The sequence below is a fragment of the Mustela putorius genome, unplaced genomic scaffold (genome assembly GCF_011764305.1).
Source record: "Mustela putorius furo isolate JIRA1106 unplaced genomic scaffold, ASM1176430v1.1 tig00000054_pilon_pilon_pilon, whole genome shotgun sequence".
Lineage (NCBI taxonomy): Eukaryota > Metazoa > Chordata > Mammalia > Carnivora > Mustelidae > Mustela > Mustela putorius.
In genome coordinates, this window is record NW_025421262.1 from 81,835 (window position 1) to 100,319 (window position 18,485).

The 18,485-nt window shown below is 43.8% G+C and overlaps 1 protein-coding gene across 9 annotated transcripts in view; it reads right to left on the reverse strand.

The window, feature by feature from the left end:
* The window catches only part of LOC123391913 (signal-regulatory protein beta-1-like), a 43,559-nt gene extending 33,035 nt beyond the window's left edge, over positions 1-10,524 (reverse strand). For all 9 annotated transcript variants that reach the window (XR_006606664.1, XR_006606658.1, XM_045079584.1 and 6 more), the window contains exons 1-4: positions 10,376-10,524; positions 6,784-7,137; positions 4,832-5,152; positions 3,920-4,258 (exon numbers count right to left, since the gene is read on the reverse strand). Coding sequence is in view for 7 of the 9 variants with exons in the window: in XM_045079584.1 (XP_044935519.1) it covers positions 3,920-4,258; positions 4,832-5,152; positions 6,784-7,137; positions 10,376-10,445 (1,084 nt within the window). In the remaining 2 variants the exon portion in view is untranslated. The remainder of the gene's footprint in view (positions 1-3,919; positions 4,259-4,831; positions 5,153-6,783; positions 7,138-10,375) is intronic.
* Between the last annotated feature and the right edge of the window lie 7,961 nt (positions 10,525-18,485).

Sequence of the window (18,485 nt, forward strand, 5' to 3'; positions counted from 1 at the left end):
AGAGACCCCGAATCGCTAGGGAAATGTTGAAAAACAAAAATAAAACTGGGGGCATCACGTTACCTGATTTCAAGCTTTACTACAAAGCTGTGATCACCAAGACAGCATGGCACTGGCATAAAAACAGACACATAGACCAGTGGAACAGAGTAGAGAGCCCAGATATGGACCCTCAACTCTACGGTCAATTAATATTCGACAAAACAGGATAAAATATACAGTGGAAAAAAGACAGTCTCTTCAATAAATGGTGCTGGGAAAACTGGGAAGCTATATGTAGAAGAACGAAACTCGACCATTCTCTTACACCATACACAAAGATAAACTCAAAATGGATAAAAGACCTCAGTGTGAGACAGGAATCCATCGGAATCCTAGAGAAGAACATAGGCAGTAATCTCTTCGATATCAGCCATAGCAACTTCTTTCAAGATATGTCTCCAAAGGCAAAGGAAACAAAAGCTAAAATAAACTTTTGGGACTTCATCAAAATCAAAAGCTTCTGCACAGCAAAGGAAACAGTCAAAAAAAAACGAAGAGGTAACCCACAGAATGAGAGAAGATATTTGCAAATGACAGTACAGACAAAAGGTTGAGATCCAGGATCTATAATGAACTCCTCAAACTCAGCTTCCAATTTTTTGACTTTATACAATGACCCATTTTTTATTTTATATTTGAGTTTTAAAAATCCAAATATTTTTTGAAATATGTAGAGCAATCTTAAAAGAAGGAGTAGGTCCTCAGCATATTTGCCACTGGCATGTTAGAGGATGTCAGTTCTCTGCTTTGGGGCCCCTGGACATTTTCTGAGTTGAAAGAGCTTTATTGGCCATGTTTGTACCTGTTTCTAGAGGGGAGCCAGCAGGAGAAGCCTTGAGAAAGTGGGGGTACAGAGGCTAAACAATTCCTCTCCATTTAAAACAACTCACGAAGAGCAGGCAGCTTGCTTGCCCACTGTCTGGCTGAGTCTTGCCGTCCTGAATTGTGTCAACATCTCCCTCTGCCAGTCCTGCCTCCTTCACTCTCACACGCAGGATCAGGCAGCAACCCCACAGTGAGCTTTCTCTCTTCTCATATCATCCGAGAGTCTCCCTCCCTGGGTCACCTGATGTGTGGAGTTTATCTGGTTGGGGCCTGGAAAGCCAACTCTAATGGGCCCATTTGGACTGGGGTCTCTTTCTGCCAGCTGGTCATGAGGCCCCCAGCCCTGTGGGAGGTAGAGCAGGGTAGGTGTCGGCTTGCCCTGCCCTTGTCACTGCTGAAGCCTCACCACGTTGACCTGGGCTGGTGTAAGCAGAAGCAGGGAGTATCCTAACATTCTGGAAATGATGTGATAATTACAAGAACTAAGGGTTGGGTGGCTGTTGCAGGGCATCAACCATTTGGAGAAAGTGCAAAGCGAAGACTGATCACATGTGAAAGGTTATGTGTGAATGTCAGGGGACTTCTGAGTAACACTGCAGACTCTTACCTCTAGAGCTGGAGGACAGAAAAAGCTGAGGACACAGTTGGGTCCAACATAAACATAAGAGTATCAGTGCTACAGAGAGGACTGAATTCTCAGCTACACCGTACCTACTGTGCTCGAGTGGGGCCCTGATGGGGAATTACGGGAGATGGATACCAAGATGTGGGATAGGGACACTGGGCCCAAGACTTTCAAAGCCCTCTGGGCACTTTTTAATGTGCTGCTGAGTACAAGACAGAGGCTTAACTACTCATCTTCAAATATAGCCTCTCAACCCAAAGGAAAAACAACAAAAGGACAGTAATAAATTCTATGGAAAACTGGTTCTCGGTAGTCCTTGAAGAGCAATGCCCAAACTGCAGAATCTCTGGAGACAAAAGAGAAAAATCTCCACGTCCAAATGCACATCCCCTTATGCCATTCCCCTGCCACCTCCACCAAGCGCAGGAAAGGGCAGGAGATGGTACGGACTCATCTATCTCTCCCACCTCTCCTGGCTCAGTAGAAGCCTGCCCCCTGGAACTCATGTGAGGTCCACCCATGGAGGGCTCTGAAAAGTGGAAGAGGAAGGCAACTGGGCTAGTTGCTTCCATTCTGGAGGAGGAACCTACACCAGGTATCCTGGGTCCACACTCCCAATTTCCCAAGACCAGAGGAGGCCCAGGTGTGGCCTCCTTGAACAAAGAATAGTCTAGACTTGATAATATTTTTCCAATTCCAAAAAAAAAAAAAAAAATGAGGAGGAGCAAAATAAGCCCAAAACAAGAGAAGGAAATAAAGAGGAGAAAAAGTAAAGAGATTAACAACAAACAATAGAGAATATCACTGAAATGAACGTGAGTTCTTTGAGAAGACTGATAAATTTGAAAAACCTCTAGCCATTGTGACAATGAAAAAAAAAAAAAAAGAGAGAGAGGATTGACACATTTCCAATATCAGGGATGAAACGGGATACCCTACAGACATCACAAGGATTACTAGGTAATACTATAAAAAGATCTATGTGCAGAAATTTGACAACACAGAGAAAAAGACCACATTTCTCAAAAGCACAGCCTACCACAAGCATCCAATATGAAATGAAGAATTTGATTAGCCCCAGATATTCAGATTCTATTCAGAAAAAAAAAAAAAATCGGCGTCTGGGTGGCTCAGTGGGTTAAACCTCTGCCTTCGGCTCAGGTCATGAACCCATGGTCCTGCGATGGAATCCTACATTGGGGCTCAGTGCTCAGCAGGGAGTTTCTTCCACCTCTCTCTCTCTCTCTCTCTGTTTGCCTCTCTGCCTACTTGTGATCTCTCTCTCTCTGTGAAATAAATTTTAAAAATTGGAAAAAAATCATGGGGACCCTGGTATTTCACATGAAAATTCTTTTAAACATTTACAGGTGAATTAAAACCAAGTTAGGGTCATAAAATAAAGTTAATAGAAGGAGCTTTGGAAAATTGGAATGTATACTCCATTTTCGATGATACTGGAATTATTGTTAATTTTACTAAGCGTGTGATAGTATTGGTTTTATAGAAAGAACCATGTCATTAATCACATGACCACACAAGTGTGGACTCCATTTGGAGCTGGATGTGGATCCATGACTAAGTCATTAGTGGACGCAATTAGGCAACTTCTGCATACCTCTATTCCCAATTTTAAGGGAAATTGTTCCTTTTCTCCTTCCTATCTCTAGTCAACTGGCCAACAGTGACATGAACACTTGGTGGCCCAGTGTTGACTCAGAATACTGTCATTGGGCACCTTAGAAGGAACATGGACCTTTGAAAGATCTTCTGGAACAAAGACTCCTGGAAAACTGGCTTGACCTCTTCCTGATGTTACACGAGAGAGAAATAAGGAATGCGTTAGTTGTAGAAAGGGGACTCCTTAGTTCTTTGGGACAATGCTCCCCTGCTATAATTAATCCCCCACTTTTTTTGCACAGGTTGCTGGTCCATCTTCAGGGACTCAGGTTTCCCTCGACTAGCTTAGCTCATCAGCTGTACTAAGGGCAGAAAATGTTCATCATCTGTCCTCATTGTTCCCTGAGTCCCTTCTGTAAAATTCCCAGTCACAGGGTTGGTTAAGCAGGAAAGGAGACCAGAAATGAGTTGTCATTGGCATAATGTAAATGTACTGTGAGCAACCATGACTATTGCTGATCTGCTGTCACAAATAAAGGGAGAGAGGAGACCCCAGGTGTGACCACACATGGTCACCCGGGATCCTGGTCAAGACTCAAAACTCCAGGTCCTGAAGGTCCCTTTGGAATTTCAGAGTGCAAAGTGCAGACATTTTCTGCCATGATGATGGAAAAGCATAGAATGGATAGAGATCATGCCAGGTGGGAAATAACAGGGGGACGGGGTGTCTGGCCAGGCATAGTGACTTAATCATTGTCAGGTGAAGGAACAGGGAGCAGGACACATGAAATAGGATCACTGAGGTCTCACCCTGGGTTTTATAGGTTTCCTGGTCCTTCTGGTGGGCTGAGGCAACAAGGGTATGGTTTCTGGTGACCGCGGGCTGCCCGTCATGCTGCACCAGGCAGGTGAACACAATGCCTTCCCTGTGGGCAGATGAGTTCACCAGGAGCCAGCTTGTCCAGTTAAAGGTCCCATCCTTGTTCTCTATGAGGTTTGAGGCCCTTGAGGCCATTTCTGTTCGGGACACGTTGCCATTCTCTAACCAGGTCAGCTGGAGGCGCTGGGGGTAGAACTTCTTCACTTGGCAAGTGACCTTCACCTGGTCCCCTGACATGGGCTGCTGGGAAACCTCCACGGTGGGTGGAACTGAAACAGCACAGGGCAGAAGCTCTCACCTTATGGAACAGACAGGAACAGTTATCTCCCCCCCACACAGCAAGAGAGTCACCCAGAACAGGGCTAGGCATGCAGCTGGTGCTCAAACACTGAGGGTAGTCTTTGCATATGAATGAAATCCCTAAGCACAGTGCCCAGCACACAGTAGGTGCTCAAGGAATGATGGCTCCTCATAGGCTAAGACTGACTGAAATCAAGATTCTCATCCCCATGCATACAGTTGGAATAGAATAACTGTAGCAAAACAAATGACCCCACCAAGCACACTGTGGCATAAAGTACAGCAGGTGCTCAATAATTGGAATTGCTACGGTAAAGTAAGGGATACTACCGAGCGCAGTAATTGGCACATGGTAGGTGTTCACCACCCAGCGGCCATGGAAACAGTAGGAGGGGACAGCACATATAGGTGCAGGTAACCTGGAGGGTCTGCCAGGGGTCAGATCCAGGAAATGGAGGGCCTGGGGCAGGAAGCAGGGGAGGGGCATGCTCAGGGGCTTGGGGGCCAGACCCAGGCTGGGGCTGGGAAGGAGGGGCATCTACCTCGGAGGACCTCAGACAGGTTGGCAGTCCCACGAAGAGGAGGGCCCCCCTGCAGGGTCACGTGGGTCACCTCGCAGATGACCTGGGAGCGAACATCCCCCGGGGCCAGCACCAGTCTGGTTGTGCTGGAGATGCTGTAGGACGTTCTGTCTCCCTCTGGGTCCACGCTGGTCTGGGAGGCTGCCAGCTCATTCCCGTTTCTGAACCATCTCAGGGTGATGTTTCTGGGAAAGAAGCCATGGGACTTACAGGCGAAGTTCACTGTCTGCTCCGGAGAGGCCCTGGCCGTGGGGCCCGACACCATTGGGGGAGATGGTTTGGCTACAAAAGAACATTTTTGAACAGTCATCATGACTATGGTCCTCAGCATTCAGGATATGTGTGAGGTGCTGTGGAGAACCTGCTGTCCTTCTGAGAGTGTGTGGAGGGCGGTGTTCTCCTCTTCACACAGAGGAAGCCATTAAATACCATAGCTCAACACTGAGTCGGAGGCAGGGCCCAGGTGCAGTTCTAGGCCCCTTTTTCTTCCATGCCAGGTGACTTCCCACCAATCTGGGCACAAGAAGGATGTTTCTGATGGGTCTGAGTGTTGGCATCAACTGCTCCTAGCTGCCTTCCTGGAAATTTCACTGAGGTCAGAGAGCATGTGCAGCAGTCAACGCAGGGGACAGGGGACCCCCAAGAAAGCCGCAACCAGCTGGCCAGCTGAACACAAGTGGGGCTGTGGCAAAGCGTGGCTCCTCCTCTGTGACATGGGATAGGAGAGATTTCTCCTTCTGGGGTTGCAGGGAAGGGGCGAGTAAGGGAATGTAAGCAGTTTTGCTTGGAATTTCTCACTGGAAATGCAGATGGAAAAGAGCAGATGAATCAGAAAGTCAAGCAGAGAGAGTCAGTTAACATATGGTTTCACTTATTTGTGGAGCATAACAAATAGCATGGAGGACATGGGGAATTAGAGAGGAGAAGGGAGTTGGGGGAAATTGGAAGGAGAGGTGAACCATGAGAGACTATGGACCCTGAAAAACAATCTGAGGGTTTTGAAGGGGCGGGAGGTGGGAGGTTGGGGTACCAGGTGGTGGGTATTATAGAGGGCACGGATTGCATGGAGCACTGGGTGTGGTGCAAAAACAAACAAACAAACAAACAAAAACCCCAAAAAAAAAAAAAAAAAAAACAGAAAAGAAAGAAGATCCTAAAAGTTCTCATCAAAAAAAAAAAAAAGAAAAAAAAAAGAAGAAGAAGAAGAAGAAGAAGAAGAAGAAGAAAGAAGTGGCTGACAGTAACCCCAGTCTCATTACTGTGTAAAAATCTCCCTCTGAATATTCTTCTCCAGCCAGAGAGCCTACTTGCCCCTGTTCTGCATCATGGCTTTGGAAATAATTCCCTGTGATCCCTTACCTGTAAAATAAAGACAGATTTGTGAGGAAACTTCCCCGGGATGGTCTTTGTCTGTCCCTCACCAAGGAGCCAAGCTCCTTTGGTCCTGTTACAATGGGACTGCTCCTTACTGGTCATTGCATCCCAGGGGGACTTCCTGTGGCTTCCAGCTGTTTCATTCACAACAGAGCAAATGTCCCACCTTCTCCAGCCTGACAGTGACAGCCACCCTCCTTTTCCATCTGACTTTCTCACTGCAAGTGGTTATGTGGAGGGGTCCCTCCAGGTGTTCAGACATGTTGACTGGACAAACACCAGATGGAAGATGTGGGGTCCCGACAACTGAGTCTAGAATATGAACTCTCGCTCACAGAGCTGAACGCCCTCCAGGATGTGCCTCCCAGTCATCCTTAGTCTGCAGAGCCAGGAATGGAACGCCCAGTGTTGTTGGGATTTCTAAAGTTGGGGACACCCACCGCAATGCCTGATTCTTAGCTGTTGGTCAGATAATGGAGGTCATTCTTATTGGCTTGTTGTCACAACCACAGGACAAATGAGGCCCAGGCCGTACTTACCACTCACAGTGACCTGGGTGCCTGGTCCAGACTTAAACTCCACATCAGGGGTCCCTCTCTGGAACTTCACACAGTAGTAGGTTCCGGTGTCTGCTGGGGTGATGTTACTGATGCGGATGGAAAAGTCCATGTTGTTTCTCCTTGTGGTGTCTGAAGCATTTGTTACTCGGGGGAAGTGGCCTCCTTTGAAACTGAAGATTAACTCCCGGCCTGGCCCTGTCCCCCTGAACCACTGAACTGTCCCTATGGGGCTCAGGGAGGTCATGGTGCAGCGCAGAGTGGCTGTCTGTCCGGCTGCGACAGACACTGACTTGTCAGGCTGGATCACCTGCAGCCCTGCCTCACCGGCCACACCTGGAGGGAAAACAGAGCAGTGGTCTACTCATCCTGCTGTGATCCTGTGTGTCTCCTCACGAGTTTACGCACAACAGCTCCCTGACCAAGTGCGCACCAGGAGTGGCCCTCCCCCGGAGCCTGTATTGAGACACCCCATCACAACTGAGGAAACGAAACAAAGACACAGAGAGGCTCAGTGATGTGGCACAGAGCAGGTTTGAATTCGCAGCTGGATTTCCTGTATTGGTGACTAGCTAGTCTCTGGAGACATCAAGAAACAGAAACTCTTTCCTTCTTACGTTAAGTGTCTTCAAAACTGGGCAGCGACAGAAATCAGAGAAGCAGGCTGCTGGTGCATCATACAAAATTGTTCTTTTTCATTTCTTTCCTTCTCCTCAGGGAGGAAATTTGTGGTTCACCCTTGCAACATGTGAGTTGGTAAAACCCATGCACTTAGCGGTATTTGCAACCAAGCATGCCTCTTAAAGAGGACAGGTATTACAGGCAGGTCCTAGGTGTGCCAAGAACAATACGTACTTTGGTTTCAAGTCTGGAGAAGACTGGGGTCAGGATGCTGAACTGCTAGGAGAATAATGGGAAGTAACAGGAATGCACCATGGAGGGAAACATGGAGGGAAAAATGGGAGGGGAGAGGGAAGAGGATCAGGTGGTCACCAGGAGCCAAGGAAAGGTGAAATAGCTACCATTTGTGTATCTATAATCCTCTTATTACTATTTCTGGCCCAGGCCTTGCCTCTGAGCTATGCTTTGTAGGTTCAAACACCATTCGACCTTTTTCTTAGCTAGGAGTAAACCTCTCACAGCTAACATGTCCTAAACTGAACTCAGTTCCCCACACACCTTTGCACATTCCAGCAGAGGCACCTTTATTTTCCTCGATGCTTATTGTCCCGACCCTTGGGTACCTTTCCTTCCCACCTCAATTATGCACCAGGACATCCTAATGGCTCCCCTACTGCAGGCACCCACAGTCTGACCTCTTCGCCTTTTCTCTGCTGGCTGCTGTCTTGCTGCAAACCACTTTTCCTTGTTCTCATGGATGCACTGAGCTCTTGAGGGCTCTAGATGCTTCTCTCTATGTCCTGTGGCACTCCATTCTCAACCAAATGTTAGAATGAAACTCATGTCAGATTGTGTCACTTCTGTCTTCAAAACCTTACATAGGTACCATTTCTTTCAGAATAAAACCCCAAATCCTTGAACAGAGCAAGAGGATTCTGCTCTCATGCTGTTCCCATGCTATTTGGGAAGGCTCTTCCCCCAGAAAATCACATGGCTCACTCCCCTGCCTTCTTACAATCTTTGCTCCAGGCTACCTGTTTAAGTACATCCCACCCTAGCATTCTCCAATTGTCATATCCAGCTGTACTGTCCTGTTTTTTTCCCTTAACGCTCCTCACTTTCTGTATCCTGTTACTTACTGATTTATTGCATCTATAGTTTCCTGTCCTTCCCTCCACTATGATACAACTTCTACGAGGGCAACTACTTTGCCTCTTTTATTCATCAATATGCCCTACATTAATATAACTGTTCTTATCACCTAGTAGATATATAGTTAATATTTGTATAATGTGTAAGTGCCCAATGTGACCCCTTTCTGATACCAGGAACTCTATTTTCAGCAAAGAATTTCTCAGGACTGTATATCAGAACCTGAGTTTCCCACATAGATGACTTGGAGGAAATAAACACTTGCATATACCCAGAATACAGAAGCACTTGAAAGAAGCAAACCACAAATGTTCTTCACCACACCACTCCCTTCCCCACACTGATTGGAAGATCTGCAGAAATATCATGGGATGGATGTGGGGTCATAGGGTTTGAAAAGAGCAGTGATTAGACCTGTGAGATCTAGAATCGGACTGCCTAGGTTCAAATCCTAGCCCTCCCACTTATACTCAGTGACCTTGGCCTTTCCTGTGTCTTCTTTTCTTATCTCCAAGGTAGAAGTGAGAGGAATGTCTACTTTGGATACAAAGATTGCATTACGTAATAGACATAGGTATTTCCAGGTGTGTGTGTGGCACATGGTGAGTGCTCAGGAATTTAGAAGGTTATCACTCAGGAGATTTCCGGAGGCACGGAGGCATCAGTGGATACCAGATAATTGGGATTGGGATAGGAAAATGTATATAATTACAGATGCAGATCACACAGGCAGGAGTCTCTGAATTTGTGACTGTTCTTTCCTCAACCACTTGAATCCAGCATGGAGGCATTTCCAACGTAGTAATGCACAAGGTTCTACTCATTTTACCAAGAGAGAAGTTTGTTTAACTTGAGAGCTTGGTGAGGGGTGAGAGGTAGGTTTAGAGAATTAAAAAGGAGGATGAGTAGCTCAGAGTCAGGGAACCAAACATCTGTCCAATGTGCATTTCACGCAGAAGTGAAATTATTATGAGGAGAAAAAGCAAAGTGTTTTAAGTGTTTTTAAAAATCCCATGTGTGTGCACACAGACACATGTGGACCTTTCCCTATGCCCATTCCTATGCACACATGCATGTACGCACACACAAAGAGGTAAATGCATTCCCTGTGTATGTACAGTGTGGCCCAGCATGCTAGTATATTGATTGTTTTGAGGATTAAATGAAATTATAGTATATGTTAAACTTCAGTAATAATTTTGGCACCTTGAAAACATGCAGCACATCATCAACAAGAGTTTAAGAATACACACAGCACAGTGGAACTCTGAAGACCTCTGCGTGTGCTGTGTGATGGCTCTTCTACTGTTTGCCTCTCTGTGTTTCTGATGTTTCTGCACTTGGCCTCCACTGAGGAACCAGGCAGAATAACATGGTTAACAGGGTGAACTGTGGAGCTCACTGGGTTGGACATGAACCCCAGCTGCTCCAGGTACTTTAGTAGTTGACTCTGGGCTGGTGGCTCTCTCTGCCTTGGTTTCCCCATCTGCAATCAGGAGTATAGTCATAGATTTCAGGCAGGGATGTTGTGAGGATTAGATCAATGAACATGCACAAAGCTGTCATTGTTACCCACTGAAGCATTGATTCTTTGGTTGCCGGTGGTAACCAGCTACAAGTGATGGATCCCCAGAGGAAATGCTCAGATCCCTGATTTCAAGCTCAGATGAGATCCAGTCCTTGGCTTTCTGTGGAGGGTGTGAGTAGCACACCTGTGTTTATGTGGAGGCCCTAAATGCCCACGGGCAAAGAGAGATTGAGGAGGTAGGGAAAGGGGAGTCTCCCTCAAGGCAATGCTCACCTGTGAGTCCCCACAGCAGAGCCAGCAGCAGATGAGGAGGAGGGCAGGGTCCGGAGGCAGAGGCCCACATTGTGGAGGCCTGAGGGTCCTGCTCACTGCAAATGTGTGTGCTAGGGCGATGGGGCCTCTGTTCTGTGGGGAGGAACAGCCCGCCCCTCTCGTGATGGAAGAGGAAGGAAGCATCTATAATGCAGTGACACAGCTGTGAGGCAGCGATCTGCTTCTGGATTGTGAAACAGACTTTGGGTAGAGAGGCCTCACATGGTGTTAGGGACCTCTTCTTCCATTTTGTGTTCTGTGTGTGTGTGTGTGTGTGTGTGTTTTCTTTATTTGAATCTATTTATTTTCAGCATAATAGTATTCATTATTTTTGCACCACACCCAGTGCTCCATGCAATCTGTGCCCTCTATAATGCCCACCACCTGGTACCCCGACCTCCCACTCCCCGCCCCTTCAAAACCCTCAGATTGTTTTACAGAGTCCATGTCTCTCATGGTTCACCTCCCCTTCCAATTTCCCCCAACTCCCTTCTCCTCTCTAACTCCCCATGTCCTCCATGCTATTTGTTATACTCCACAAATAAGTGAAACCATATGATAATTGACTCTCTCTGCTTTACTTATTTCATTCAGTATAATCTCTTCCAGTCTCATCCATGTTGCTACAAAAGTTGGGTATTCGTCCTTTCTGATGGAGGCATAATACTCCATAGTGTATTATCATGTTATGTTAGTCACCATACACTACATCATTAGTTTTTGATGTTGTGTTTCATGATTTATCCTTTGCGTATAACACCCAGTGCCCCATGCAATCTGTGCCCTCCTTAATACCCATCACTGGGCTCACCCATCCCCCTACTCCCCTCCCCTCTAAAACCCTCCATTTGTTTCCTGGCCTCTATAGTCTCTCATTGTTGGTCTCCTGCTCTGATACCCCCCACCTTTATTTTCCCCTTCCTTCTCCTAATGTCTTCCATGCTATTATTTATGTTCCACAAATAAGGAAAACCATATGATAGTTGATTTTCTCAGACTTATTCACTCAGCATAATCTTCTCCAGTCCTGTTCATGTTGATACAAAAGTTGGGTATTGGTCTGAAATTCTCCTTTTTGGTGGGGTCTTTGCCTGGTTTGGGGATCAGAGTAATGCTGGCTTCATAAAAAGAGTCTGGAAGTTTTCCTTCTGCTTCCATTTTTTGAAACAGCTTCAGGAGAATAACAAATAACCTGGAGGACACGGGGAGATGGAGAGGAGAAGGGAGTTAAGGGAAATTGGAAGGGGAGGTGAACCATGAGAGACTTCGAAAAACAACCTGAGGGTCTTGAAGGGGCGGGGAGTGGGAGGTGGGGGGAACAAGGTAGTGGGTGTTAAGGAGGGCACGTATTGCATGGAGCACTAGGTGTGGTGCAAAAACAGTGAACACTGTTACACTGAAAAGAAATTAAAAAATTTATTGGGTATTCATCCTTTCTGATGGTTGAGTAATATTCCATTGTACATATGAACCACATCTCCTTTATCCATTCATCTCTTGAAGGGTATCTCAGCTCTTTCCACAGTTTGACTATTGTGGATATTGCTGCTATGAATATTGGGGTACATGTGGCCTTTCTTTTTACTACATCTGTATCTTTACACTAAATGCCCAGTAGAGTGTTTACTGGGCTGTAGGGTAGCTCTGTTTTCTATTTTGAGGAACCTCCACAGTCTTCCATAGTGACTGTACCAACTTGCATTCCCGCCAACAATGTAAGAGGGTTCCCCTTTTTCCACAATGAATCCAGCATTTGTTGCTTCTTGTCAGTTTTTGCCATTCTAACTAGTGTAAGCTGGTATCTCAATATGTTTTTGATTTGAATCTCCCTGATGGCTAATGATGATGAACATTTTTTCATATGTTTGTTAGCCATTTGTATGTCTAATTTAGAGAGTGTCTGTTCATGTCTTCTGCCCTTTTTTTTTTTTAGTTTTTTTTTTTAATTTATTTTTATTTATTTTCAGCATAACAGTATTCATTGTTTTTGCACCACACCCAGTGCTCCATGCAATCCGTGCCTCCATTTTTTGACGTGATGATTTGTTCATTGAGGATTGAGTTTGAGAAGTTCTTTAGAGATCTTGGATACCAGACCTTTATCTGTAGTGTCATTTACAAATATCTTCTCCCATTCTGTGGGTTGTCTCACTCACTCTCTCTCTCTCTCTCTTTTATTTTGTTGAATGTTTCCTTTGCTGTGCAGAAACTTTTTATTTTGGTGAAGTCCTAGAAGATAATTTTCACTCATTTCCCTTGACTTTGGACACATGTCTTGAAAAAAGTTGCTGTGGCTGATGTTGAAGAGGTTACTGCCTATGTTTCCTCTAGGATTTTGACAGATTCCTGTCTCACATGGAGATTTCATCCATTATATCTTAAGCTAAAGATCATAGTTAGAGATACAGAAGGACACTTTATCACTGTGTGTTGTATGCAAAGAATGAATCATGGAACACTACATCAAAAACTAATGATGTACTGTATGGTGACTATCATAAAAGTAAGAAAAGACAATATTAAATTTTGTGTGTAAAGAAATAATTTAAGAGTCTTCTTTTTTTAAATTTATTTTCAGCATAACAGTATTCATTATTTTTGCACCACACCCAGTGCTCCATGCAATCCATGCCCTCTATAATACCCATCACCTGGTACCCCAACCTCCCACCCCCCTGCCACTTCAAACCCCTCAGATTGTTTTTTCAGAGTCCATAGTCTCTCATGGTTCACCTCCCCTTCCAATTTCCCCCAACTCCCTTCTCCTCTCTAACTCCCCATGTCCTCCATGCTATTTGTTATTCTCCACAAATAAGTGAAACCATATGATAATTGACTCTCTCTGCTTGACTTATTTCACTCAGCATAATCTCTTCCAGTCCTGTCCATGTTGCTACAAAAGTTGGGTATGCATCCTTTCTGATGGAGGCACAATACTCCATAGTGTATATGGACCACATCTTCCTTATCCATTCGTCCGTTGAAGGGCATCTTGGTTCTTTCCATAGTTTGGCGACTGTGGCCATTGCTTCTATAAACATTGGGGTACTGATGGCCCTTCTTTTCACAACATCTGTATCTTTGGGGTAAATACCCAGGAGTGCAATTGCAGGGTCATAGGGAAATTCTATTTTTAATTTCTTGAGGAATCTCCACACTGTTCTCCAAAGTGACTGCACCAACTTGCATTCCCACCAACAGTGGAAGAGGGTTCCCCTTTCTCCAAATCCCCTCCAACACATGTTGTTTCCTGTCTTGGTAATTTTGGCCATTCTAACTGGTGTAAGATGATATCTCAATGTGGTTTTAATTTGAATCTCCCTGATGGTGGGGAATCGTGATTGCTCAGAAGTGTTCCAGGGTACACCTTGACTGCACCACGGTCAATACATACAGCTACATCTGTTCAGTCATCTCTCACCAAAATGACTAGGAGGAGGAATGCCCAACAGAAGAAAAATACAGAGGATGGACCTTCTACAACAGAGCTAATGGCTATCAAAATAGACAATATGTCGGAAAGAGAATTCAGGCTAACAATTATCCAGGCAATAGCTAGGTTGGAGAAAGCCATGGATGACCAAACAGAATTGATTAGGGCCAAGCTGAAAGTGACCAGAGATGATGTTCACAATGTTAGGGCTGAGCTAAAAGCTACTAGGGCTGAGGTTCACAATGCTCTCAATGAGTTCCAATCTAATCTAAATTCTCTCAAAGCTAGAGTAACTGAGACAGAAGATAGAATTAGTGATCTGGAGGACAAACAGATAGAGAGAAAGGATCAGGAGGAAGCCTGGAACAAACAGCTTAGAAACCATGAAAGCAGAATCAGGGAAATAAATAATGCCATGAAACATTCCAACATCAGAATTATTGGAATCCCTGAAGGGGAGGAGAAAGACAGAAGTCTAGAAGTATAGTGGAACAAGTTCTTCATGCAAATTTTCCCAATCTCGTGAATGAAACCAGCGTTCATGTACTAGAGGCTGAACGGTCTCCACCCAAGATTATACATTCCAAAAAAAATCACGACACCTGATAGTCAAAAAAATCACGACACTTTTTTTTTTAATTTTTTTAGTCAAATTTGTTGAGGAATCAGCAATTGACAGAGGTAGAAACTCCCTTGAGCAAAGCCCGCGATAGGACTGGGATCATGACCTGAAGAGGAGCTGCTTAACCAACTGAGCCACCCAGGCGTCCCAGGTATAAACTCTTGAAAGCCGCTAGGACAAAGAGACTCCTTACTTACAGAGGAAAGCCCATCAGAATAACATCAGACCGGTCCACAGAGACCTGGCAAGCCAGAAAGGGCTGACAAGATATATTCAGGGCACTAAATGAGAAGAACATACAGCCTCTTTTTTTTTTTTTTTTTTTTTGACTGTTTCCTTTGCTGTGCAGAAGCTTTTGGTTTTGATGAAGTCCCAAAAGTTTATCTTTGCTTTTGTTTCCTTTGCCTTTGGAGACATATCTTGAAAGAAGTTGCTATGGCTGATATTGAAGAGATTGCTGCCTATTTCTGCTCTAGGATTCTGATGGATTCCTGTCTCACGTTGAGGTCTTTTATCCATTTTGAGTTTATCTTTGTGTACGGTGTAAGAGAATGGTTGAGTTTCATTCTTCTATATATAGCTGCCCAGTTTTCCCAGCACCATTTATGGAAAACCCAAAAGACTCCACCTCCAAACTACTAGAACTCATACAGCAATTCAGCAACGTGGCAGGATACAAAGTCAATGTACAGAAATCAGTGGCTTTCTTATACACTAACAATGAAAATACAGAAAGGGAAATTAGAGAATCTATTCCATTTACTATAGCACCAAGAACCATAAGATACCTGGGAATAAACCTAACCAAAGAGGTAAAGGATCTGTACTTGAGGAACTACAGAACACTCATGAAAGAAATCGAAGAAGACACAAAAAGATGGAAGACCATTCCATGCTCTTGGATCGGAAGAATAAACATTGTGACAATGTCTATACTACCTAGAGCAATCTATACTTTTAATGCCATCACCAGGTTTTACACACTTCCGATCATACCCTCCCCAAAATTCCGGCAACCCTCTGATATTCTTGTTTCATTTATTCTTCTTCAAAGCATCACCAGCTCAGGGAGATCATATGATAGTTGTCTTTCTCTGCTTGACTTATTTCGCTAAGCATGAATAATGTTGTTGCAAATGGCAAGAATTTCTTTTTGTACATAGATTCCATATATAGAACATCTTCTTGATCCATTCCCAGAATCGTTCTTTCCATAGTTTGGATTGTGGACATTGCAGGAAATGTTGATCAAAAGCACTGAAAATCAAAGCTGGGTACAGAATCAGAAGAGAAGAGAGGAAATTGAAAAGCAAAAATAACACGAGAAGAATAAATGAAAGAAGATGGGATTGGGAGGGAGACAAACCATAAATGACTCTTAATCTCACAAAACAAACTGAGGGTTGCTGGGGGGAGGGGGTTTGGGAGAAGGGGGTGGGATTATGGACATTGGGGAGGGTATGTGCTTTGGTGAGTGCTGTGAAGTATGTAAACCTGGTGATTCACAGACCTGTACCCCTGGGGATAAAAATATATGTTTATAAAAAAAATAAAAATAAAACTGGGGCCATCATGGTACCTGATTTCAAGCTTTACTACAAAGCTGTGATCACCAAGACAGCATGGTACTGGTATAAAAACAGAAACATAGACCAGTGGAACAGAGTAGAGAGCCCAGATATGGACCCTCAACTCTATGGGCAAATAATCTTTGACAAAACAGGAAAAAAAATATACAGTGGAAAAAAGAGTCTTCTTTTTTTTTAACATACTAGTATCTAATTATTTCATGGCCATTTGTTGAAAAGATGGCCCTTTCCACATTGAATTGTTTTGGAACCTTTGTCAAAAATCACTTGGCCAGGGCAGAGAAGTAGCAGGCTGAGATGACACCAGGTAGCAGGAGATCAGCTAGATAGTTTATCAAACCATTCTGAACACCTACAATTCCAACAGGAGATCAAAGGGAAGAAGAGCAGCAATTCTAGAAACAGAAAATCAATCACTTTCTGAAAGGTAGGACCTGTGGAGAAGTGAATCCAAAGAGGAACGATAGACTGCAGGGTGAGGAGCTGGCTCCCAGCAAACAGTGGAGCAATGGAGCACAAAATCAGAACTTTTAAAAGTCTGCTCCACTGAGGGATATCACTCCAGAGGCTAAGCTGGGGTCAAGACCACACGGGGACAGAGTGGTCTCAGTTCCTGAGGGGTCACAGAAGAATTGGGGGTGTCTGAGTTTCACAGAGATCACAGGCACTAATGCCTGTGGTAAAGCCAGCTACAGAGACAGAGCTGATGAGTGAGCTCTCAGCTAGGGGTTACCTTAAACTTAATCCATGGCTCAGTTAGGCCACTGCTCTGTGAGAAGAGACCCCACAAGGCCTAGCGAGAGCCTCCTGGAAAAATGCAGGGATCTGATGGGTTTGGAGACTCTAGGTAGGGCTGTTTGCCAGAGAGGGAGAAACTTGGTCACAGGCTGGGTGAGCTTGGAGTGTGGCTGGAGGCCAGGGAGATGGGAGTCATTGCATGCTTTTCTCCGAGGGTGCACTGAGAAGTTGGGCCCTGAGATCTTGGCTCCTCCAGGCCAGAGATTGGAATGCCACCATCATTCTTCCAGAGCTCAACAGAAAGTGTTCAGGGAACAAAAGCTCCCAAAAGCGAACCCTAGCAGATTACTTAGCCCAGCCCCTATTAAGTGTGGTGCAATTCCGCCTCGGGCAAAAACACTTGAGAATCAATAAAAAATCCCCTCTCCCAGAAGATCAGCAGGAAATCCAGCCACAACCAAGTTCACTTACCAATGAGAACAGTGGAATTCCAGAGGAGGAGAAAGCAAAGCATGGAATTCATGTCTTTCTCCCTATGATTCTTTGGTCTTGCAAAGTTAATTAATTTTTAAATTTTTTTTTCTTATGAAAAAATTTTAAAACATTTACTGTTTCCTCTTTTAACTTTTTAAACTAGTTAATCTTAACAATACCTTTCATAAAAATATATATTTTTGAACGTTCATTATTATAATCATATTTTATCCTTCATTGTATCTAACTTTGTTTTTTGTATACAGATAGGGTTTTTTGTTCTAAAAAAATCTGGGATAAAACTTCTTCAAATATGTCAAAATATACCTTAAATTTAGCACAGGGCTTTGTTCTAGTCTCTAGCCTGAGAAAATGCCCTCCACTTTTTTTTCTTTATTCTCTCAACCAACTTATCTTATCAACTCCTCTTTTAGAAATTAAAAAAATATTTCAGCTTTATATTCATATTCCACCTTTTCATTGTGTTTACCCTTATTTTGTGTGTGTATAGACACACACAAACATATATATATATATATATATATATATATATAGTCATTCTTTAAAATTTGGGGAGGTAGTTTCTTCTAAGAAACCAAAATACTTCCAAAATTAAGTGGGTGACTCTGTTTTATTCACCAGTTTAATATATATATTTTCTTTTTTATATTTTTTTTTTTTTTTTTATTTTTTTTCCCTGAACTTCTTTTTACCCTCTTTCTTCCCCCCACAATTGGAGGTTTCTTCTGATTTAGCTAAAGCACATTTTCCTGTGTTCTTTGCCAAACTTTTAGTATTTTATTCGCTCCTTCATATATTCTTATCTGGATAAAATGACAAGGCAGAAAAACTTACCAAAAATAAAAAAAAAAAAAAAAAATAGAACAAGAGACCATACCTAAGGCTAGGACCTAATCAATATGGCCGTCGGTAATATGTCAGATCTAGAATTCAGAATGACTCTCAAGGTGCTAGCTGGGCTCGGAAAAGACATGGAAAACATTAGAGAAACACTGTCTGGAGAAATAAAAGCCCTTTCTGGAGAAAAAAAGAGAACTAAAATCTAACCAAGTTGAAATTTAAAAAACCTGTTAATGAGGTACAAAAAAAAAAAAAAATGGAGGCTCTTACTGCCTAGGATAAATGAGACAGAAGAGAGAATTAGTGATATAGAAGACCAAATGATGGAAATAAAAAAGTTGAATAGGGGCGCCT